Below are 26,168 nucleotides of genomic sequence, written 5' to 3' on the forward strand. Positions count from 1 at the left end.
GAAATTGTAGTATTCAAAAATTATTATGTATTATGTGTGTTATAATATAAAAATTCAGACTAACTAATGGTGTTACACAAATGCATACATTTTTTACCAATGATTAAGAATAGTAGCAATTTCAAAGCAACTAATCTCAGAATGAAAATATGAAATTAACTACCATGATAAACAAGGATTTATAGGTTTTTAATACGATCTATAACTATTAATATACATTAAAAAAAAGCATAAATACTCTTAACACATTTGGCAATGAATTTCTAAAAGAATTTTTCTCCCTTTAATATTTATTTGCTGTCCTATCCTTAATCAAATAAAGTATTTGACGAAAGAGTTTGAGTTAGTTTTCGAGTTTATCAAACTATATCGCTACTTTTTCTAAATCTTTTTCTTTTTGTTCTTTCTTTTACAGATTGAAATTCCATTTAGAAAAATTCTTGAATTAATCTGAAAACGTCATATAAATATTATCAACGTAACAAATAAAGAAATGCACTTTTTGCAGTTCTAGCATTCGTGTAACATCTTTACCTTAGTAAATTGTCACCACTGTGTGAAATATATTTTTAAGCATTAAAAAATGAATTCAAAATTATTAATTTTTTGCAAATTTATAATCCTATAACAACAATATCTAACAGTATTCATTTATTTAAAACTTAGGAAAAAAATAATAAAAGCATAAAAAATCAGAAATTATAGCTAAAACATTATAAAATTATAACCGCCTTTATTATAACCGTGCATTTATCTTGATCTATTTATTTCATAAAAATTTATATTTTTCTAAAAAAATATATTTCACACAGTGAAAATTTATATTTTTCTAAAAAAATATTTTTTTTTGTTAAGAAAATATGAAATTATTATAATTTTATGTAAAAACATTTTGTTAATTGTGAGTAATTGAACGACTTAAATTTGTAAAAGAATTAACTGTACTTAAAATATATATATATATATATTTCTACTTAACAATACTGATTGTGTGACACAATAAAAAATAATAAATGGGAAGTAATTTTAATTGTTAACGATAAATAACGACAACATTATATTATATACCAGCTCAAAAGGGAAACTGCTTCTCTTTTGAGTCTTTAATATTTTTAAAAAACTTCAACATAAATCTTAAGATTTATACCTAGCAATATCTAATATCGTTCTCTAATTTTTCTATTTCTTTTTTATATTACTTTTTACATCAAGGCGAGTGCGAGCTTGTTAAATTATTAGTATTAATAATGAATCATTAATAATATCAATACTAATTATAATTATTAATGTAATTATAATTATTAATAAATTATTATCTAAATTAGAGAGTAAAATAAATTTTTCTCATTGCGCAAATAATCGTTAAATAAAGCATAAAAAGTTAAAAAAAAAGTCGCATATGTGTACTGAAAATGACAATAACTTTGGAATAAGTTGGAATTTCGAAAAAAAAGAGAAAAAGTAATGACTCGTATTTAGTTCATAGATGAAACTGGCCCTTTCATTACGTCAAATTTCAACTCCGTAGTTGCATTCCTGCAGCCAAAAGAGGGACTCCTGTGGTATTTTATTACTAAAAGTTTAACAGTTCTGCAATGGCTGGGATTGCCTGGTAGGCAAGGCGCTGGACTCTCGTTCGTGTGCACGGGAGTTCGAATCCAGCCAATCGAAGACTCCCCGTGTAGTAAATGATGACTGGTGCACGTAAAATATGTCGGGTCACAAAGTCCTCCATGTTCCCATTGCAAATTATATCACTGGGGTACTGAATTAGAGATTGATCGTTCTCTGCTTCAGGACAAAATTACGATCTGTGGATAAATGAATTGGCGTATGAATGGGTCCGCCCTATAAACGGATGTGACGTATGGTAGTGGCAGAATTCGAATTCTTGGCCATAGATGGCGTCACTGGAAAACAAGAACAATTGCATCCCTTGCCTTAAATGACCCACGACAACAGCAGCAACAGTTCTACACTGATAGGTTTAATACTTCATAATTAATTATCGAATGTTATATTTTTTTTATTTAAAGTTTGGAATCTTATTTTTAAACTTCCAAACACTATATGTATTTAGTAAAAAATAGTTTTTTTTATTTTTTCAAGTTTAAATAAAAGCAGATTTTCTTCAATTTTTTTTCTGTTTTAGTTGCAACTACAGCCTATAAACACGTTGCTAAATCCCCTTTGATTATAGAACAAGCTACAAGAACACAGCACTATTAGTCATTATCTCGTCAAATGATCATTATAAAATAAAGCTATTTATTTCTAGATCAAATAAGCAACTAAAAAATAAAACTACTATTTGTTGATATAAGTGCGTCTAAGTCTATTCTTATCGAATTTTTTCCTTTTGAAATTTTTTTAAGCGTCTGTTATTCATATCTTAATAAAATAAAATTACAATTCCGGAATAATAAATCAAGGTTGCTAAAGAAAAAGAGAGAGCTCTACTTCTAATTATGATCATTATTTAGGCGTGAAATGGGTCTAAGTGTTGTCTGTTTTAGAAAGACGTGACCGGTTTCGTTGTATAAAAAAATTAAATATATATTTAAAAATTAAAATTATATATATTTAAAAAAAAAAAATTGTTGAGGGAAAGCTGGAAATTAGGAATTTAGGTTTTTGTATCCAATATCTGAAGTTTAACCTCTCTTGGGAGGTGTGTATTGACCATCATCTCAAGTTTGAGGGGCTAAACAAAGGGATAAGAAACCTGAACATTACTAACTCGACAAGTGAGGTATTATTTTCTCTGAAGGAACTGAGATCAAAGAAAGTAGATAGGGTTAATAGTTTAAAAATTATATAGGCTCTAGTATTTATTTCATTTTATAACTGTCCTTAAACAGCCGACTCAATTTCGGGTTTACGACTACTAATGTTGAACTCCATAACCTCGTAATTTTGAGCCCAATCCAGAAGACAAGGGAACTGCTGAATCAAATGTTGGGTGAAATTTGCCTTCTTGGAGGACTTTTTGATGGAACTAACCCGCTTTTACGTTACATGGAGAGGAAAACCACAAAAAACTACTACGGTTAGCCTGACGGCAAGGGGACTCTAACTCATAATCCGGCTACCGCTGCGGTCGGTGCGAGCCGGGTACGGAATCGACCAGCCGTTGCTGGTATTCGAACCCGGTTCACCTCCTTGGAAGGCGAACGCTCTATTCCCTGAGCCACCACGACTCATACAAAACTATTGTTCATAATAGTGCACGTAGGTCTGGAACACGCTAACAAGCAAGCATCTTTCATTAATATAAGGTCGGAAACGTAACATTACCCGCTGCATACCCATAAAGCCAGATACCTAAAGATGTGAGACAGGCCACAAATAATGATAATTTATTACGCAAATACGAGTTTACACAGTTTTTTTTTTCATTTGAAAGAAAATTTTAAATCTGGAGTCAGAAATTTCAAATCCAGATGCAAAAGATTTTTTTGCAGCGATGATAAATCGAATGTCGGCAAGAATTAAATTTTGAATGAATGATTTGTGAGCGTGTCCACTTTGTCCAATGTTTGATCTAAAGTTTTCTTGTATTCTGGATTGGGTTCAAAATTACAAGGCTACGGTGTTGAACATTAGTAGTCATAAACCCTTGAAGTTGGGTCGGTTGTTGAACGACGGTTATAAAATAAAATGAAATAAAATACTTAGAATCTAATAAGAAGAACCGAAGTTTAAGTACTCTGTCTTTTGTCTTAAATATCAAGACTTTCTGCGAGACCAATATATGGATTAAAGACAATATTTAAGTAAAATTACACTGGTCACAAAGTTTGCAGTCGAATACATGGCGAATTATTTTCCTTCGATGATGAAATCAAGATCGCGTGCGACACGAAAAGATGTTTTAATGCGACTGATGTGACTTCACCTTGAGAAGTAAACTGTTTTCTTTTTTCAGATACTCACTCGGCGACTTTTACCTTCGTTTAGAGGCCCTAAAGTCAGTTTACTTAATCAACTTTCATTCCATGTGCTATGAGTTTGACTTCTTAAAGTGATTTTATGGGCAGGTCATGAGATAGGTTTTGAATAACAAAATAATCTGGATGATGAAATAACGAAATCTGCATTGTTAATTTTCTAGAATCTGTTGCCCTTCGATATTTTAAGGTAAGTTTGTTTTAATTTTTAAAGTTAAAATCGCTCTTGTGATGTAAGAAGTAGTAATGGTAAGAATATGTGATAAGAAGGGTTGAATTCCTCGTACAGTTGCCAACAATTTTTTAAAAAAAAACTTCCTTTATTTTTCGAACTGTTTGAGATTAAAGTAGTGAGTTATTTGGATTTAATAACTTTTATACTAGTTTTCATTACATAGAAATGCGCGAATCATTGAGTTATTTCACTGTTACGGGGACATAACTTTGACAATAATTAACTTAAAGAGCAAAGATCTAATTTTAGAATTAGATGAATTTTCTTACTTCACTTCGTAAAAAGCAGACTGTTTGGCCATTACGGTCCTTGCTATATATTTTCGAAATTATTGTAAAAAATATGCACATTCGGAATTGGAAACAAATATTCAAGCGAAAGAAAAAATCAATGTTGGAAAAATTATTATCGGGGTTGATCAAGGTGATGGCGGGATTAAAATAATAACATAGTTCATGTGCAGTTTAAATTGATAGGCGTTGAAAAGAAAAGAAAAAGAGCGATTAACACGTTACCACAAACAGCGACTTTAGCCGCCCGATTTTCGGCGATACATGGGCAGATTTCTAAAACCTTTAACTTTTGATAATAAAAAAAAAATAATTAAAAATAATCGCTCTCGATAAAAAATCTAGACACAAATAATAATGAACATCGAACATTTTGATGCCCTTATAAGTATAAACAAAAAATTAAAATTTTTGAACTAATTTTTCTAGGTTTATAATCACAAACTGTCATTCGGTGAGGTTACATTTACGATGTCAAGACCGTAATCAGACGCAGATCTGAAAAGTAAATGTTAAAATCAATCAAAATTTTGATCACACGTTTGTCATTGCCTAATTTATTTTCTGTGTTGTGTGCATCACATTGCGTTGCATCTGAGTAAAATTTTCGATCTATTCCCTAGGTTGTCCAGACCGTAACCCTGTCAAACCGTAACCTCAGGATTAATTCATTGAATTTGACATATCAGAACTTAGTTTTTTCCCTATGTTTTACTAATTGAAGATATTTTTTGACTGAAAATAATTAAAGTAAGCCTTTTTATACATTTTATAACAATTTGACTTAATATTAAAATTTTTCAGTTCATTTATGATACTAATAATTTTTGATGAAAAATAAAGGGTAAATATGGATGAAGTTATTAAAAAGAAAAAAATTGCTCAATAAAAGAAAAATAGGTTCAATAAGTTTACATGTTTATTAAATAAATGGTACTTTTGTCGTTTTTATGATTTTTAATGAAATGTATATAAACCTAGAAAAATTAGTTCAAAAATTTTAATTTTTTGTTTATACTTATAAGGGCATCAAAATTTTCGATGCTCACGATTATTTTCTGATATTTTATGCGTTTTCAAACAATTCTAGAGGTGCAAAAAATAATGTACCTATTATTTTTTGTTGTTTTTTTTATTATCAAAAGTTAAAGGTTTTTTAGAGATCTGCCCATATAAGCAAATTACGGCATTAACTGTCATGCACATTTTAATTAATAATAAAAGGAACATGAATAATACGAGCCATAATAATGCATTTATTTGTTAATTATTCAGTAATTCATCGCAAAAAAGAAAAAAAGAGATGTAACGTTTCAGGTAACATATCAATTGTTTTCTTGTACTATTTCTCGCCCCTTAACAATTCGGAATATTTTCGCATTCAGAGATAAATGTTGGCTAACAGTTAAATGTACCAAGCGTTTCGTGTATTGTAGTTCGCTCATTTGAGAAGACCTAAATAATTGAAAATATTGTGTTTCTGAGCATGATTATCAAATTACAAATGGGCAACTAGTTTTTCAGTTTAATTCCTAAATAAACTCGTTTAGATGTATTTTTAAAAAATTCTATTTTCACTCTAATTGTTCTCGATAGCGATTGATTTGTTCAATTTTTATAAACTTCTGTGTTTTTTCCAACTGAAATACTAATTTATGGATCCCTAATAGGTACATTTCGTTCCTTTTATTCTTGATAATGATATTATAGATTAAGAGCGGAGTTTTTTGAAAGACTCTGCGGATAGATGTTCAATTGGAAAACCTTTTGTCAACATATTTGCTGAGTGTTGTAATTTTCAATGGAAGTAACTTTAACTGTCGTGACAACGAATTAATTATCAACATAATTCGGTATTAGTAGTTGAAATTAATTTATAAATTTAAAGAAAAAGAAATTTTTGTTGTTGAAAAGTTGAAGAAAATTACTACATTTAGTTTGTGACGTAATATGCATATCAAGACTTAGGCAGTCTCCTTTGCTGTAAATGACTTCTTTTTAGATTTTTATGCTTACAGAAATAATTACATTCTATTTTTTCCTACGAGACATAAATTTCAGATCATCAATAATTTAAATTATAGTACATAAAACATTTTTTACCTTAATAACTTTGTTTATGTTTGAAATGTTATTGTTAATTTAAGAATATTGAACACAAGTAGTTGTTTATTTCTTTAAAGAAGAACGTTTAGGATGATTAGTAGTATTTTAAGTAACGACATTTTTAACTTCTTTTTCAACCTTACAGAAGAGTTTTCTTAATCAACGAATAAGATTACGATGAAGGCAAATTAAATTAAAAACAAATATCTATAGTTTAAGCGTAAATTCAGGGAATTAATTTCAAGAGTTGACACGGTGAAAGTGTTACGCCAGGGAATAAAAATTGTTTTTTTGGCAGATCAGGTAAGAAGGAATAATTTAATCATTTGAAGGATTAGTCTATAATTAACAATAATAGATGCGTTTCATTGTTATAATAAATATTTTATGTTTGCTTCATGAGTAAACGGAGGCAAGATTATTTTTCTTTTATTTGTATATAGGATAATATACAGTTAGATAAAATATTTAAAGGTATTCATTATGATAAAATACTCTTTTATTATTATATAAATACATGTAACAAGTACCTGTTCGTCTATGTGATTTTTAATACTATAGATAAAAGGAACTTTATTAATCTACCATTTAAGTTTTTAAAATTTTTTTTAAATTTCATGTATCATCACTGAAAAATATTAAGAAGGAATAAGATCGAGTTTAGCAGCTAACTGTTCTCTAAATTATATCCATCTTCAAAATTTTTATATTTTAAAGGAAATACATCTCAGCAATTATGAACAAAATTTATATGAAAACTTCAGATCGAAAAATTAGGTGAAGTGCACTAAAATAATTAATTGGGTTATTGCCTTCAAATAATTTTTTAATTTCTATTTATTTTTAGATATAAGCATGAATTTTAGTAGAGGAATATTCCAGTACAACTTTTATATGGCGATGACAAGGCTAATTCAGAAAGCAGTTTAGCATGCTGAACATTTTGACAATCGTCATAATTTTAAGTTTTTTTAATCCTACAGAAGTTTCCCTTTATGAAAGGATAAAAAGGCAAGGTGAGGTTACAGTTACGATGTCAAGACCGTAATCAGACGCAGATCTGAAAAGTAAATGTTAAAATCAATCAAAATTTTGATCACACGTTTGTCATTGCCTAATTTATTTTCTGTGTTGTGTGCATCACATTGCGTTGCATCTGAGTAAAGTTTTCGATCTATTCCCTAGGTTGTCCAGACCATAACCCTGTCAAACCGTAACCTCAGGATTAATTCATTGAATTTAACATATCAGAACTTAGTTTTTTCCCTATGTTTTACTAATTGAAGATATTTTTTGACTGAAAATAATTAAAGTAAGCCTTTTTATACATTTTATAACAATTTAACTTAATATTAAAATTTTTTAGTTCATTTATGATACTAATAATTTTTGATGAAAAATAAAGGGTAAATATGGATGAAGTTATTAAAAAGAAAAAATTGCTCAATAAAAGAAAAATAGGTTCAATAAGTTTACATGTTTATTACATGTAAACTTATTGAACCTATACATCCAACAGCAAATGATACTTTTGTCGTTTTTATGATTTTTAATGAAATGTATATAAACCTAGAAAAATTAGTTCAAAAATTTTAATTTTTTGTTTATACTTATAAGGGCATCAAAATTTTCGATGCTCACGATTATTTTCTGATATTTTATGCGTTTTCAAACAATTCTGGAGGTGTAAAAATAGTGTGCCTATTATTTTTTATTGTTTTATTTATTATCAAAAGTTAAAGGTTTCAGAGATCTGCCCATATAAGCAAATTACGGCATTAACCATCATGCACATTTTAATTAATAATAAAAGGAACATGAATAATACGAGCCATAATAATGCATTTATTTGTTAATTATTCAGTAATATATCGCAAGAAAGATAAAAGAGGTAACGTTCCAGGTAACATATCAATTGTTTTCTTGTACTACGAGTATTTCTCGTGCTTTAACAATTCGGAATATTTTCGCATTCAGAGATAAATGTTGGCTATAAATGTACCAAACGTTTCGTGTATTTTAGTTCGCTCTACTGAGAAGACATAAAAAATTGAAAATATTGTGTTTCTGAGCATGATTATCAAATTACAAGTGGGCAACTAAGCTTTTCAGTTTAATTCCTACATAAACTCGTTTAGATGTATTTTTTAAAAATTCTATTTTCACTCTAATTGTTCTCGGTAACCATTGATTTGTTCAATTTTTATAAACTTTTGTGTTTTTTCCAACTAAAATACTAATTTATGGATTCCTATTAGGTATATTTTGTTCCTTTTATTTTTGATAATGATATTATAGATTAGAGGCGGAGTTTTTTGAAAGACTGCAGATAATTGGCTTGTTTCGTCAACATATTTGCTGAGTGTTGTAATTTTCAATGGAAGTAACTTTAAATGTCGTGGCAACGTATTAATTATCAACTTAATTTGGCATTAGTAATTGAAATTAATTTATAAATTTAAAGAAATTTTGTTGCTGTTGAAAAGTTGAAGAAAATTGCTACATTTAGTTTGTGACGTAATACGCATATCAAGACTTAGGCAGCCTCCTTTGTTTTAAATGACTTCTTTTTAGATTTTTATGCTTACGGAAATAATTACACTCTATTTTTTCCTACGAGACATAAATTTCGGATCATCAATAATTTAAATTATAGTACATAGAACATTTTTTACGTTAATAACTTTGTTTACGTTTGAAATGTTATTGTTAATTTAAGAATATTGAACACAAGTAATTGTTTATTTCTTTAAAAAAGAGCGTTTAGGATGATTAGTAGTATTTTAAGTAACGACATTTTTAACTTTTTGTCAACCTCGCAGAAGATTTTTCTTAATCAACGAATAAAATTACGATAAAGACAAATGTAATTAAAAACAAATATCTATAGTTTAAGCGTACATTCAGGGAATTAATTTTAAGAGTTGACAGTGTAAAAGTGCTACATCAGGGAATAAAAATTAGTTTTTTGGCAGATCAGGTAAGAAGGAATAATTTAATCATTAGAAGGATTAGTCTTTAATTGACAACAATAGATGCGTTTCATTGTTATAATAAATATTTTAAGTTTCCTTCATGAATAAAATGAGGCAAGATAATTTTTCTTTTATTTGTATATAAGATAATATTCGGTTAGATAAAATATTTAAAGGTATTCGTTATGCTAAAATACTCGTTATGCTAAAATTATTCGTTATGCTAAAATTATTGTAATTATTCGTTATGCTAAAATTATTATAATTATATGCAACAAGTACCTGTTCGTCTATGTGATTTTCAATACTATAGATAAAGAAACTTTTTTTAACTCTTTTTTTTTCCAATTTTTTTAAAAAAATTTCATGTATCATCACTGAAAAATATTAAGAAGGAATAAGATCGAGTTTAGCAGCTAACTGTTCTCGAAATTATATCCATCTTCAAAATTTTTATATTTGAAAAGAAATACATCTCAGAAATTATGAACAAAATTTACATGAAAACTTGATTTTTTCAGATGGAAAAATTCGGTGAAGTGCACTTAAATAATTAACTGGGTTATTGCCTTCAAATAATTTTTTAATTTTCATTTATTTTTAGATATAAGCATGAATTTTAGTAGAGGAATATTCCAGCACAACTTTTATATGGCGATGACAAGGCGAATTCAGAAAGCAGTTTAGGATGCTGAACATTTTGGCAATCGTCACAATTTTAAGTTTTTTTAATCCCACTGAAGTTTCCCTTTATGAACGGATAAAAAGGCAAGGTGAGTACCAAAAATATAGACCAGTTTTAAAATTTTGTTTTAAATTGAATAATTCTTACATTTAGTCATATGATGAAGAATATTGGGTAAGCTGAAATATCTGTGGGTTTTCTATACTTATGAAAACGATATATATATATATATATATATATATATATATATATATATATATATATATATATATATATATATATATATATATATATATATTATCAAATACCATCTTTTAATTATCATTTGTTTAATGATGCCATTAAAATAAGGGTTGAGAATAAGATAGAAACGTTAAAAAAATAGAAGCACTTGCATAACGCATAACTTTTGATCTAATTTTCATGTATTAAAATCCAATTCTTATAGATTTCTATATAAATTTTAAATGTACACACAGTTTTTATTTTTGTAAAAACAAAAATTTTCCTATCTTTTGAAGTTTTGCCATTCATTTTCCTATAATAATTTAATTTATATTATAATTTAAATTATTGTCTGTTTATAATTTTAAAAAAACAACAACAACACACTTCAAGTTATTTAATATGCTATTACTTCTGTTTTTTTCCTTCTTTTTAATGGCGGGTACTTGGGATGCATTGTTCCATTGGTCAGGTGTGTCAGAACTGCTACTCTCTTCTCGTTACACAGTGGGCACCCGTGGCGAAGCCATGGCGGTGGAGCAGCGTCGCCCACGTCACACAACCACAAACCCGTTTATAGGGCGGGTCACATTCACACAATCACACAAAGGAGAAAGGACATAGAACACAGAGAGAAAGAAACATCCATGCCCTGAGCGGGATTTGAACCCGCAACTATCGGCTCCGCAGTCAGGCATGCTATTCACTCGGCCACCTGGTCGGCGTTTTTCCAATGCCCACTTGTGTTAACATCCGTCAATTCAGGCACATACAGGGTGATTTTGTTGACCTCTCTCACAGGGGCACCATATTAGGTGGGCCAATGTCGCTCCCACAGTACGCTCCCACAGTAAGGACAGATAGTAAAGAGAAGGAAAGAACGTCCATGCCTTGCCCGGGATTCGAACCCAGAACCTTTCTGATGCGAGGACAGTTCCCTGTCCCCTACACAGGCCGGTCGGCTTACTTCTATTTAATCCAATACAAACACTAATTTGATTTTTTTTAGTATTACGTTCTCATCAACTCACTTTCATGAAGGATTGAAATAAAATTTCGACTTTAAAAGCAGCCGAAATTCTCACATTTTAACAATAAAATGTTTCGTCGTTTTATTGCCAAATTGAATATTCAATCAAAATTTTGGTCACTTTAAGACTAGCTAGAACACTGAAATTTCATCTGAAGCCCCGTGCTGGACAACAGTATTAGCTCTCATCGTTTTGTCATTGTTACAAGCAAAATTTATTGTGATGTTTTTGGACAAAAAGGATTTATCGTCAATCAAACTTCCGATCACTTAAAAAAATAGTTAGAGCACTGAAATTTTAACTGAAGCTTTATGTTCTATGACATCATCCCCAAGTTTCAATTCTCTTCTGTTCCCTAAAAACCGAATTCATTGTTATATTTATACTAATTAAAATGTATAGTCAATAAAAATAATGACCACTTTCCGATTAGGTAAAAGGCTCAAATAGTAACTGCACCCCTATGCTGGATGCTAAATACAGACTTCAATAGTTTTCTGACCACTGAAAGCTTCCGAGCATAAGCTTTACCATACATTCTTTTAAATTATTAGCCATTGTCAGTAATTTGAAATTCGACACACTTCATATTATTTAATATGAGAAATGATCCGATATCAGTAACTGCAAGAAAAATGTGAATATTGAGGAATAATGACGGTGTGTCAACTCTTACATCACGGATTTTTGATTATCTCTATAAAGAGGAATTTATGACATGCTCATTTTATAAAAAACTCAATCAGATTGGAATTTAAATGGTCATTTTATTGGCATTGTTCGAAGAAACTGATTGGGTTAAATAGCTCATCTATGAATCTTTGGTTAAAGCTTAACTATGGATCTTTATTCATATGTTTTTTTTTACACTCGAGTTTGTGTGTGAGTTATTGACTTGAATAAAATAATGAAAAGAAATGTTATAAATTGGCAGCTTTTAAGCATAAGACTATATAAACATGAGACTCAAAATCAGATTGGAAAATAAATGGTCATTTTATTGGCATTGTTCCAAGAAACTGATTGGGTTAAATAGCTCATTTATGAATCTTTGGTTAAAGCTTAACCAAGGATCTTTATTCATATGTTTCTTACGCTTGATTTTGCGTGTGAGTTATTGACTTGAATAAAATAATGAAAAGAAATGTTATAAACTACTATTATAAATTGGCAGCTTTTATGCATGAAACTAGATAATTTCTGCTGTGCAGACGATACTTTTTTTTAAGAGCTTTTAATCTGCCTTTTGTCCTTAGGTCACAAAAAATCTTAAAATCTGATAGCTACATTTATTCCTAAGAAGTTACAGCTTGTGCAAAACTTTAGTTACTTTTTTTAAATAATTAAATATGTATTGCTTATCAAATTATTTTTAGTAATGGTGCTTATTTAGGTTAATTTTTTTGCTATTGAAAATTTCAGCTTTCGATGAAGAAACGCCGGTTGTGTTTCCAGCAATGGAAGAAATACCGGAAGTAAAGTGCATAGCATATGACGGTGGAAAAGGTTTTTGTAGACCAGCTGGCCTGTGCGTATTTCGGTTTGAATCAGCACAAGACCTCGAAGAGTCTGCATGTACCATAAATAAGAATCAAGTTGGAACATGCTGTCCCGGGAAACCTCCACCATCACGAGCTTCAGGTTGGTTTATTCAGAGAACGGGAAATTTTGAAGCAGCATAATTTCTGCAAATAAGCAAAGGAAAAACAATTTTTATGTTTGTGTTTCATGTATAGAACATACTTTTGGTGTTTTCATGATAAAATGTCATAAACTGTCTCCTTACATCATGAAGATTGCACTTTACACTCTAAGTTTGTGAGTTTTCATTATGAAAATGTAAGTAGTATTCAAACAAATTGGCGAGTGGCGGGAAATTTTAACAGAAGAATTCTCTTTTTCATAGGTGGGAAAACTGCGCGAAATATGAGGGCATTTCTTTTGGCGAGAATTGCAAACTGGCATAACATTCCGGATCTTTGGTTCATTTCGATAGAAAGCTTTTTGAATTAGTTAGATTTTTATTCATTTTTTTTCCTACAATAAACTAAATAAGGATTTTATATTTACTTTCCCCCGATTCTCCGTTTCTATTTCGCTTCGACTGATACAACTTTTTCCCCTAAATCGCTGGAATTAACTCTACCGGTGCTCTTTGTGGAAAAATTTATCTATTCCCCGCTTTATCCCAAATGTTTTAGAAGTTAAATTCGAATGTCCCAGAATGTTCTAGAAGTTAAATTCGAATATGGCATAAATACGTTCAATTTTGTATTTCACCAGACTGAAAAGATTTTGTCCAAAACTGAAAGATTTAATTCAAATAACCTTTATATCAACTAAAATACTTAAATCTTTAGAACTAGAATACAATTTAATATTTAAATCTCATCAGAATCCAACGTATTGCAATGAACTTATATAAGATATACAATGGGCAATGGACTTTTGGAGATATGATGGAGATACAGTGAACTTATTGGAAGTTATTTATAAGAGATGATGCGTGACTGGTGAAAACGTTTTATTTTTGTTTTTTGAAAAGCACGTCTTACGAGCTAGTTCAATGAGGAATAACAGGGTGGCCACAACCGGGAAATATTGAAAACGTGTTAGAGAAGGATCGAAGGAAAAAATTGTTTTTACTAATTCTTATCTTGTAAAATGTTACTGTAGATTAAAGGAAATGTATCTGGATATCTACTTAATTTACAAATTGCTTTTATTAATTCTTATCTTGTAAAATGTAACAATAGATTAAAGGAAATGTATCTAGATATCTACTTAATTCACAAATTGTTTTTACTAGTTCTTATCTTGTAAAAATGTAACAGTAGTTTAAAGGAAATGTATCTAGATATCTACTTAATTTACCAATTGTTTTTACTAATTCTTATCTTGTAAAATGTAACCCTAGATTAAAGGAAATGTATCTAGATATCTACTTAATTTACAAATTGTTTTCAATAATTCTCATCTAGCAAAATGTGACTTTGGATTAAAAGAAATGTGTCTAGATATCTACTAAATTTCTAGTGATATTAAAACTTTTAAAATTTCCGAAAGCTTTATACAACATTTGTCAACAGTTTTTGAATTTTTCCGGCTGTGCCAACCTTATATCTATGCTTGATTAGAATATAAAATGTATTTAAAGATTGTAATAATTGAGCTAATTATAAAACATTTCAGAGAAAATAGTATAAGGATTTACAGATAAGGCAGTCAAGAACAGAAATGGCAAACCTATGGCAAACGTGCCACTTAGCTGGTACGAAAATTATATATTAAATTCACTAACATTCTTAGAAAACATTAAAAAGATACATCTTTAATATTAGCAACCATTATAGACGGATTTTTTATTTTATTATCGTCGTTGAACAGTCGACCCAATTTTGAGCTTACCGCTGCCAATGTCAAACTCCGTAGTCTTGTAGTTTTGAACCTAATCCAGAATACAAGGGATCTTTTGGATCAATTTTTGGGGGAAATATGTCTTCGTGGAGGAGATGGAACTATCCCTTATTTGTGTTACATGGAGAGGAAAACGGTTAGCCCACGGTTAGCCTGACTTCAAGGGGACTCTAGTCTATGATCCGTCGAACACTGAGGATATTTTACGTCAGCACTGTGGTCGGTGCGGCCGGAAGCTGAATTCGTATCGACCAGTCATAGCTGGGATTCGAACCTGCTCACCTTATTGGGAGGTGAAAGCTGTATCCCCTGAGTCACCACGGTTCATCATAGACGGATTCTGAAAAATGTGCAATTTTGGGTGCTGTTATGATTTAGCACTAATTACCAAGATTTCATTTTATAGCTCACCGAATCTGTCCGCTTTAGAATATTTCTATTCATTCTATTTCTATTTGAAGCAACATGAACTGCAAATATAATCATGCAATTTTATAGTTTAAAATCAATGTACAACGGCTAAAAGATTATTTCAGAAAAAAATAACAAATGGCACTCTAGATACTCGGAAATTATAAAAATTAAACTGGTGCACTTATCGAAGAAGTTTCGCTATTTCATTGATAGAATACGTTTTAAGCACACTTTTTGCATTTGGATATTTGGTGAAGTTAGAACTGCAAAAACTTTGAAGCATATGAAAACAACAGAAATAGCGAAAATACTCAAGAAAATTTTTTATGCCGATTATCGTTAAAAGTGTTAGGTGTCAATGAATATTTAATGTTAAATTATTACAACGTAATTCTCACTTTAATTTTCCCTCCAAACAATTTCAACATCTGTTGGAGAATTCCTCTATTATTGAACTTAGGCAATTTTTCTACGCTTTTATGTTCACTAGTACAGCTTATTTTTTCTCCAGTTTTTCTAAGTAAGCATGGATATGCAATTGCAACGTCCGACTCATATTGAAAATATTTCCATGGAAATTTCTAATTATGATTGTCTTACAGGTCCTCTGCGTCCTGAAATACCAGCAAATATGCCAGATATAAGTTCCTCTGATCTGGACTTTGCTGGACAAGAGGGTCGATCTATTGTTCAGAGAATTGATCAACTGGAAATCGAACTTCAAAGAAGAGGTAATATTTTTGAATTTTACAAAATTAAATAAACGGAATACAGACGAGTATCTTGAGACAAGAATTTAAGTTTTTTACTTTTAGGCAATTATATAATTTATGAATGTCACATTTGCATACTTTAAATGCATATGCCTTAGCTTAAAAAATCACGCAGTTCGAATAATTTTTGTTATAGTTTTTGAATAATTTTTGTTTGAATTTAAAATAACTCTTTGGATCAGTCATACTTCAATTTTTATTAACTTTTACAAATTTAAATTTTTCTAAAAATTAAAGCTGGCTGTTGCGAATTTTAAATAATATTTTACGTCTAAAACATCCAGCTTTTATATTCAAAAAATTGTTTAAAATTATTAAAATGGCTATAAATTAGAATAAGTGTAAATAACACATAAAGTAATTTTACAAAAAAAAATTAGCATTTTGATTTTCTTTAACTGACAAGGGAAACTAGGGAAGTGTGACTCGCCAATTTTGAAATAAACTAGTGGGATGTGTGCCTTATGAGGAATAATTTTAGGGGGCAACATTCGTTTCGGCCCATAGAAGGTCCTGTGAGAGATAAAAAATAATTCAATATATAGAAAGATCGGTATTTTATTACTTCAATGAAGACTTTTAGTCATTGTAATTGTCTCATACTCCAATTAATTTGTTAGTAATTGGTTAAGTAATTAATTAATTGATTTGCAATTGCATACTTCAATTAATTTGGAAAATTTTTGAAAAAAAAAAATTTAATGTTAATTTTTTTAAAAATTAACCTAACAGGTTTTTCTGAAAAACTACAGATATATAAAACTACAGATGTATAAAATTTTCGAAATCAATTTTGGCAATAAATATGCATTATATAATACGCGAAAGTACCACAAAATTAATTGAAGTATCAGATAATTACAATAACTAATAGTCTGCATTGAAGTAGTAAAATACCGATCTTTCTATATATTGAATTATTTTTTATCTCTCACAGGACCTTCTATGGGCTGAAACGAATGTTGCTACCTAAAATTATTCCTCATAAGGCATACATCCCACTAGTTTATTTCAAAATTGGTGAGTCACACTTCCCTAGTTTCCCAAGCTAAGTTAGATGCTTCTAAAGTCTTAATATCTTGTGCTTAACGCATTTACTTACTTCATATTTGTTCTTGCACTAAACTTATTCATTCATATACTCAATATATTACTATATTCATTAACTAAGTACTTCTATTCGTTCAATTTAGTAACTATACAAGTAGGAAAAGGATGCTGGAATATTACACATAAAATAAAAATGTGTGCCTGAATAAATTGGTCTAAATCAGTTTTAAACAAGCTTTCTTATCATTTAAGTCAAATTCTTTCCAGATTTTAAGTTTAATGTTTAAATGTAAGTTAACCCTTAAACAGAGTTAAGATTTAAAATTGTGATTCTAAGAAAAATCGTAAATAAGATTCCTTTAGCATCGTAATCATATATACATAAATACTAATATAAACAAAATAAAACGTACATATGAAGTATCTGAAATAAACAATAAAAAAAATAAACAAAAAAATTCAGAATTTTGACAAACGGATCACTCTAAAACAGAAAAACGTTGTTTAGATGAAAGTACGTGTTTCTTGTATATTTTTAGCTGAAACTAACGCACCTGTTATTATTTTTTCCTCTTACCAAGCACTATTTTTTCGAAAATCCATATTTTAGTTTGGTGACTTATGTAGTCATAGTCATAGAACATAATAATGCAGTCATAGAACATAATAACAAATTACAGGCTAAGAAAAAGCATTCTCATTGATAGTGAAATTGTCGCCAAGTTGGTGACAATTTGGGGGATCTTGGCAACTTTTATAGCTGCAAAAACTTTATATACCTTCTCGAGATTTCGAGGCTCTCGAAGCATTATTATGTCTGAGAATTCAATAAAAGCATGTCATTTTTTTCTCCAAACGGTACGTGATGGATGATTTTAGTTTCGGTGTGTCATGCACCCTTTTGTATATTCAAAATCTTAAAGTTTAAAAAAAAACGCTTTATGTTTCAGTTTTTAAAAACTGGATTCGGATGTTAAGATTTGTATCATAATGTTGTCACATAAAAATTAAAAGAAAATATTTCTCAAGAAAAAAATATTTAACTAGCATAAATTGAAATATAATCTAAACTAAAATGAATGTTAAAACGGTATAAAAGACATTCATAGCTTTTTTTCAAATTGAACAAAATTGCATTATGTTTATAGGGACTCCCAATAAACTTGATTTAGAATACCAAGAAAAAAGAAAAACCTTAATAGCAAATAGAAATTCTACTGCTGTTGCAAAGTTTTTATTTAATTTTTATGCACAGTACACTAAAAAATTGCTGGCATTTAATATTGATTAAGGAAAACTATTTTAAAGATAGTGCCTACTAATGTTAAACTATTCATGTTTTCTGAAAGAAAAGAATAATCTGTACATGTTTAAATTAGATCTTGAATTTTGAAGCATCATGTTATATTATTTCCAATATACATCTAAAATGTTATATTATTTCCAATATACATCTGAAATGTTTAGGTGGAGTATTTTTTTTAATTTTTTACAAAATGGAGGATTAAAAGTGACGCCCGGTGGCTGAGTGGTAGCACTTCGCCCTCCCGTGCCCGCAGGTTCTGGGTTCGATCCTCGGGCCGGGCAAGGTTGACTCAGCCTTTCATCCCTTGGGTCGATAAATGAGTACCAAACATGCTTGGGAACTAAACACTGCGGGTTCCGCGTTCGGCTGACCATCTGACCGGAACATCTGCTCCTGCACCCCATAGCCCAAGGTCAAGAAAACTGAGATGGGCACAGTAGGCCTTGGCCCTTTATGGGCTGTCGTGCCACTGAGTGTGTGAGTGTAAACATTAAAAGTGAACATTTCAAACATCTTTGATTTATAAGATCGTTTTCTGAGAAAATTTTTATTTCACTTAAATCACTATATTTACTTAAAATATCGTGTATCAATTATTTTTGGCTTATTCCATCGAAATCAATAGAAGGCAAATGTTAAAAAAATTGAAAGCTTATCTTGCAATGTTTCTCTTAGAAATATGAATGCAGAGTTCGCAAAAATAGCCTTAACAACTCATAAACGTGAATTAAATATCTGCAAATAGAGTTCCGAGTATGGTTAAGAAACCGTTATCTATCCTTTCTACATAAGTTCCTTATAAATTTAACTCATGATTTCGAACCAATATTATATAATTTAGGTGATTTCTCGTTTCTGTAACCATGGTTTTACTCTATACATTTCTAATTAGCGGAATATTCTGTCACGGTAATTCGTTGAAACGGGATTAGACAGACTGGAGGTAATTCTCTCCCCAAAGTATTTAGAAGGTAAACTTTCCACTAAGTCGGTCAATACAGATTAAATAACAGAAACGGAAAAGTTTCAAAATATCCTTAGATTCGAGGAACGTACTTAATATAACGAGTGGTCTTTACTAAATGACTTTTCATAAGAGACTGTTGGTTTAATGAAAACTTACTTTTCTTTTGTTTTACTTTGGTAGGCGTAAATGTAAATAATCCCAGTTAAAAAGTGGCTTGTATTCATACAATATGTTGTAATTAAATTTTTGCTTTAGTTAGTTTTGCTGTGGTAAAAACATAGATATTAGGTTGCTGGACAAGTTTACTTCGGAATTTCTTGGACCTCTCAGCAAGATTCAACCATAGATTATAAAACGTCTAACTAACGACTATCGACCACTGCCAGTCAGAATTTGATATGTTATCGTGATATTTTTTAATCTTCAAAAACTTCCAAACGTTAAATTTTATTACTTATCTATATTTAAATAAAAATTTAAGAGTAATTTCTGTTAAGTTATATTATTTTGCTTGGCATACATAAAGAAAATATAAAAAGAAGTGTGTTTTAAATTCCATGATCGAATGATTAGTTACAAAATAACATTGGTTTAAGTTCAGATGTCTGGGGTCAAAGAAAATTCATTTAATTAGGGACAGCATCTCTTGTTTTCTATCGCTTTTCAACTCCAAAACTGCTGGATCACTTCTTTTCACATCACTTCGTTTGCTTATCACATAAAAATAGTTTACACCTTTCTACAAAACTAAAACTTTATTCCTTTTAAAGGAAATTTGCTATAAGATATAGACAAGGAAAAGTGTTTAAATTAGTTGATTTGGATAGATTTATAAATATTGTTTAATAACTTATGCAAGTAGTTTGAAGACATAAATTTCATCCAAAATTGAAATTATGTTAAAAAAAATGCATGTTAGTTACACGTAATTTAAGTTTAACGTGTGTAACATGTAAATTACATTGAATTTGCAAATTAACTATTATTTTATGTTCTAAGACATCTCCTTCTCATAAAAATGGGTTTAAATGGTCAAATGCATATTTTGTAGGATAATGAGTCATGATACAAAAAATTACATAAATACCTCACTTTCAAATAAATCAACTATGCAACTAAATAATGAGAATGCATTTATTGATTAAAATTATAATGTAATCTGAGCTTTAAACAAAATAATAATTTGATATTTTTTATTTAATTTTTTTTTAAAATTAATTTTGTATAGAAATTAAACTTGCTTTAAACTTATTTAGGCTGCAGAGATTTGTATGGTTTAATTTAAAAAAAAAATCTTTTAGAGTGTTCCAAAAAGTACTGGAAGAAATTTTTCTCACAACGTAAGAGCATATTATTCACGTAGAGTTTAAAAAGTGCTCTTCAAATCCCATTGTGATTTACAGGAAATACTGCAAAAAAGTTTGGTCTCAATCTAATTGCATATTATTCATGTAGAGATCAGTGTAGTTAAAAAAGTTAAAAAGTAAAAGTAAAGTAAACATTCTACAGTGATAGAGATAACTAGAATACATTATAATACCTATAATACATTGTTCAATAAAGTTTTCAAGCCTTAGTGAGCTACAGGAAGTAGTGGGAGAAACTTATATCTTATATATTATTCCATAGTGAATAATAGAGAGAACTAGAAGAAATTTTGATCTCAATCTAATAACAGGAAGAGATCAGCATGGTTTATAAAATTGTCTTTAAATCCTACAGTGAGTTACAGGGAGTACTGGATGAAATTTCGGTTTCAACCAAATTACATGTTACTCATCTAGTGATCTGTATAGTTAAAAAAGTTCTCTTTAAATTTAATAGTGCAGGAAGTACTGGAGGAATCTCCACTCTCAACTTTAGAACATATTATTCATGTAAGCAGTTGTAATACATTATTCAAAATGTTTTCAAGCCTTAGTGAACTACAGCAAGTACATGGGGAAACTTTAGTCTCAACCTAATAACATATTCATGAAGAGATCAGTGTACAAACTAAGGTAGACAACGTTAAAGAGCACAAAAATATTATTAAAAGCAGACAGCTGTTTCGGATGCTCAAAGGACAACCTTCATCAGTGCATCAGAAAGATCAGTGTAGTTTAAGTTGTCTTCAAATCCTATAGTGAGTTACAATAAGTACTAGAAGAAATCTTTTTCTCAATCTTATGACATACTATTTATCAAGATATGTGTAGTTTGATAAGTTTTCTTCAAGTTCAGAAAGAAATGGCAGAAAATTTAGTCTCAATCAATTAACTCATTATTCATCTAGATATCTATATAGTTTAAACATTTCTCTTCATATCCTATAGTGTGCTACAAGAAGTACTGGAAAAAACTTTGGTCTCATACGAAAAACATATTATTAATCTAGAGATCTACATAAGTTAAAAATTTCCTTTCAAATAATGTGTTCAACTACAGGAAATATTGGAAGAAACTTTGATCTCAACCTAATAACGTATTATTCATGTAATTTTTTAGGTTTGATAGTGAGAAAGGACAACCCTGAGTATTTTCTTGATGCACAATTTGATGGAAATAAAAAGAAAGTATGGGAATTGGGAAGAGATGGATTGACAGGAGTCGAAGCTACACTGAAGTTAGTTAAAACGTAAGTTTGTAACATTTGAACATTCGAACTTCGCGCTGTTCTCGTTTTTATAGGAAGCACAGGCAGTTTTTCACGCATTATAAAGTTTATTTAAAGTTCAAAAACAAATTAAATATTTAAATGATGGTTTATTTCATTTCAACATCTCCAAGAGAATTTTTTTTCCAACTTCAATTGTGATTTTTGTTCTCAACTTTGAATCCCATGCTATTGAAAATTTTCAGCAATAGCGTGTAAGTTAGGAGAGCCTAATTGAAAAACTAATCTAAACTTAACGAGAAAAATATTGAAAATAAAAATATTGCTCGCTCAAAATTTTTGTATGGCAGAAAAATTTAGCAATTTTATTCATTTCAAGTGTCATTCCATGTTAAAATTGTGAAATTGTCTTCATTCACTGCATTATATTTTAAGAAAAACCCTAGATTAGTTTTAACTTTAGATATACTCCATTACATTCATTACGTTGTTTCCCAGGTAAGATAATTATTTTAAATAAACATTAAAATTAAAAAAAAAATAATGCAAAGCGAGCAATTATCGAATCTTAATATTTTGAAATTACGTTGCAATATTTTTTACGTATCATACATTTCAATGTTTTTTTGTGTGAAGGAAAATAAGAATTTTGGATATCATCTAAATAAATTAAAGTAAAGGGTAAAAATGAATTAAAAACGGAAAGTTTTTAGTTTGTTTATTTATTCTCGGAAACTAGTTTTTTTAAGGTTTGGTTTTTTTTCAATATGTACTCATTGAAATATATTTCATTGGATTTCTTCTTCGATTATTAGATTTGAACCAAGGATATTTTTTTCACATCTTGAAAATATAACAAGGAAATTTTAAAAATAATTTTAAATTTAATATTCTTCGTAAAATTAAAACCCATTTTTTCAGGCATCATGCAATATTTTCAAATTATTGCTACAAATAACTCAGCAACAAATAAATAAATTGATGTTTAACATTTACTTTTCAATCTGTCATGTTTATCTAATTTTGAACCATTTTTTTTATTAAAAATACTAATAATAAATTTAAAAATTGAAATTCTTTACTTAAACTTTAAAATTTACTTCGAATGATAGCCATTTTATTAAAGAAGAACCTTCGCAAAAAATGTTTTTAAAATTCCTGTATCCTGTTTCGTATTATCGTATATCAAGGAATCAGGAGTATAGTTAAGTAATCCAGTTTAATATTATTCTAATTTAACTCTATACCATTATATCATTATTCCAATATATAGTAATGATTATATAGCTAGAGAGCATCAAGCTATTCTTTAATTACTTAGGTGTTGTCATTACTTAAAATTTGAAAATACGGATAATCATTGAAAAGGTATTTATTCCATAAACAAATTCCATTCAGCAAAAGGTTTATCAAACACGATGCAATATTTGAAATAAATTTACTTTCAAAAATTATACCAAAATGAGTCCCGATTATCCGAGTTTCCGCTTTAACCGAGCTATCAGATATTTCAAGGATTTTTTTTTTTTTGTTCTAGTTTATTTTTTATTTCTGAAATTACCGCCTGAATTTTATCTTCGAAACGCTCAGGAAAACGAAATCCAACAACTAATATCGTCGATGATGAAAATGAATCTAGTGACGATGAAGACAGTGAGGATGAAAATCAAAGCATATAAATATCTCTTCGTACAGATGGACTAAAAGCTATCGAAAGTGCTATTGAATATGTAGAACAACAAGAAGTGGCGACACCAGCCTTTCTGTTATCCCTAGAAAAATGGCGAAACGGCTAGAAAATGCTGCAGGAAAGCTCCCAAGTAATGTAATGCAAAAAACGATTACGGACTTATTTTAAGTAAAAACTTTCGTAAAGTATGCTCTTTGGGTATTTTTAAGTAAGCTTTTTAGTAATAATATGAATTGTATGCGGTGTACTCGTATAAATTTTTTATTTGTTAAATACATTACATTTATACCTACCCTTTTTCTTTTCTTTTTTATACTCTTCGCTTTAACTGAGTTTTTCGGTTATCCGAGTCGGTCGTGCTCCACATTAATTCGGATAATCGGGACTCTACTGTTAGCAAATTATTATTGTATTTTTCAGGTTCCAGTTGAGTTCTATGCAGAGTAAGGAAAGATTAAGACACATTAGTTTAGCTAACACCGTTATTGCTGATACTTGTCCTAAATCGTCTCCTTGTCCAACAACGAAATACCGGACGTCAGATGGTTCTTGTAATAATTTATTGCACCCTGAATGGGGAAAATCTTTTCAAACGTATTCGAGGATCTTGCCTCCTCGATATGCCGACGGTTAGTAAACTTATGAGTTAAAATAATTCAACTTTTAAATATGGAAGTTATTTAAAATTGAAATTTAGAGCTCTGTATGATATTTGCACTGAAAATTATTATTTTTTTCATGAAAATAGTTTTTGCATTTATATGTAACTCAAACGCTTCTAAAGAATATCTTTTAAAAACATTCTTTCATCAAGTATAATCACACAGCATAAGTGCAGAAAATATTGTCATTTTTACCACAGTATTGGCAAAATTATAAGATAAAAAAATAACACTACTGTAATTGTAGTTACTCTGTTAGAATTTTCATTTTAAAATTATGCCTAAATTACTAGTAGCTGTTTGTTCACCCAATTCACCGTTAAGTTTAAGGTAAAGAAAATTTTTTACCTTTCTGGTTTTAAAACCGTTTACAACTAATATGATTAAAAACCTATGAATACTTAACTATACGGTTTTTTAACCATTTACAACTAGCATGACTTCAAATCCGAAATAAGAAATTTTACTGGATAATAGAGATAGTTTAACAGCTTTATGGTGGTGCTATCTATGCGTAAATGATAGTATCGAATTTTAGTAGTCCAAAGTCACAAATTCGGGAATGCAGGACGCTGGAAATTTTGCATGTGTTGAAGGGAATTGAGGAAATATTGTGGTGTCAGTTCTGAGACTCGAACCTCTGTCAGTCAATCATGAGATTGACAAATTTATCCTTTCGGTTGTAATAGGTACTAAGGAACTAAGTGGCTTCATTAGGTGGGCTTAGTTAGGGCGATAAAATCCTGGTTGTTTAACCGTATTAGATAAAAGCAGTTAATGAACGATTTTCGCACAGTTAGCAGTTTCAATTCAATATTATGTATGGTAATTTGACTGTAATGGAATATGGTAAAATAGCAATTAAATAAATTGTAATTTAACCAATTTTTTCGAGACATTTTTAACAGTGTACAGTTTAGAGTATCAAAATAAACAAACAATTTCCAAAAAACTTCAATTGTAAAAGCTTAAGTACAGCTGGTTTAATTTAGTAGAAAAATTTAGTAGTTCTGGCGTTTAGTGACAAAGTCAAACTGAACCTCCTTTCCTCAAATTTAACCAATAGATTTATTGAATAACAAATAGAATAGATGTAGTATTTTTTTAAAATTACTCTTCTGTCCTGTAAATTATTTAAACATAAGTTGTGCACTTGCGGAACCTATGTTGTGGACGACATATATTTTTTAGTGGTATCATCATCTTCAGCGATTGCAGGTCTGCCTTACAGGCCCTCAGCAAAGGTACCTCAAGCCTTATCCTGAATATCATAGAACAACTTGGACAACTTCAGCGTCTCCGGAAAAATTGCTTCTTGAAGTGGATTACCGCCCATGTGAACCTAGAGTTCAATGAAATAGCTGATTCCTTGGCTGAAAATGCCAGAGATCTAAATCAAAATTCAATCCCAACCACGTTGGCACATGCAAATGCTTTTGCAAAGCCCAGACTATTCACCTCTTTAAAAATCAAAGCCCACGATCAAATAACTAATCTTGACATCGATAGGAAGACAGCCACTACTCTCATCAGACTAAGAACAAAACATCATAAAAACATGAAAATTTCTACAGATGGGACTAGAAAATATCAAAACTGTGGCAACTGTCTTAATGTGGAACTGACACCATATCACGTTTTTAACTGCCCTGCAGTCGCTGCAGGCCTTCACTTCTTAAACTATCCCACAGAAGAGGATTTGTATTCTTTTAATGCCATAGAAATAACAAAAACTATTCAAGCACACCATGAAATATGATTCAATAGAGGATACGACACCAACCAAGCAACATATA

The 26,168-nt window shown here is 29.7% G+C and overlaps 1 protein-coding gene across 2 annotated transcripts in view; it reads left to right on the top strand.

Annotated features, from left to right (window-relative positions):
- Positions 1-3,881: 3,881 nt before the first annotated feature.
- LOC107446020 (immunomodulatory peroxidase) overlaps positions 3,882-26,168 on the top strand; it is a 67,931-nt gene continuing 45,644 nt past the window's right edge. Inside the window, exons 1-7 of one of the 2 annotated variants that reach the window (XM_087167452.1) lie at positions 4,003-4,140; positions 7,767-7,893; positions 10,161-10,329; positions 12,920-13,138; positions 15,931-16,059; positions 21,912-22,041; positions 24,131-24,339. In XM_087167452.1, coding sequence (XP_087023578.1) covers positions 10,245-10,329; positions 12,920-13,138; positions 15,931-16,059; positions 21,912-22,041; positions 24,131-24,339 — 772 coding nt within the window. In that variant the 5' untranslated portion in view covers positions 4,003-4,140; positions 7,767-7,893; positions 10,161-10,244. Of the gene's footprint in view, positions 4,141-7,766; positions 7,894-10,160; positions 10,330-12,919; positions 13,139-15,930; positions 16,060-21,911; positions 22,042-24,130; positions 24,340-26,168 lie in introns of both variants that reach the window. The other variant, XM_071179569.2, reaches the window with a different exon arrangement.

This window comes from Parasteatoda tepidariorum, chromosome 1, assembly GCF_982258835.1.
Source record: "Parasteatoda tepidariorum strain Cologne lab strain chromosome 1, Ptep-v5.0, whole genome shotgun sequence".
In the NCBI taxonomy this organism is placed as follows: domain Eukaryota; kingdom Metazoa; phylum Arthropoda; class Arachnida; order Araneae; family Theridiidae; genus Parasteatoda; species Parasteatoda tepidariorum.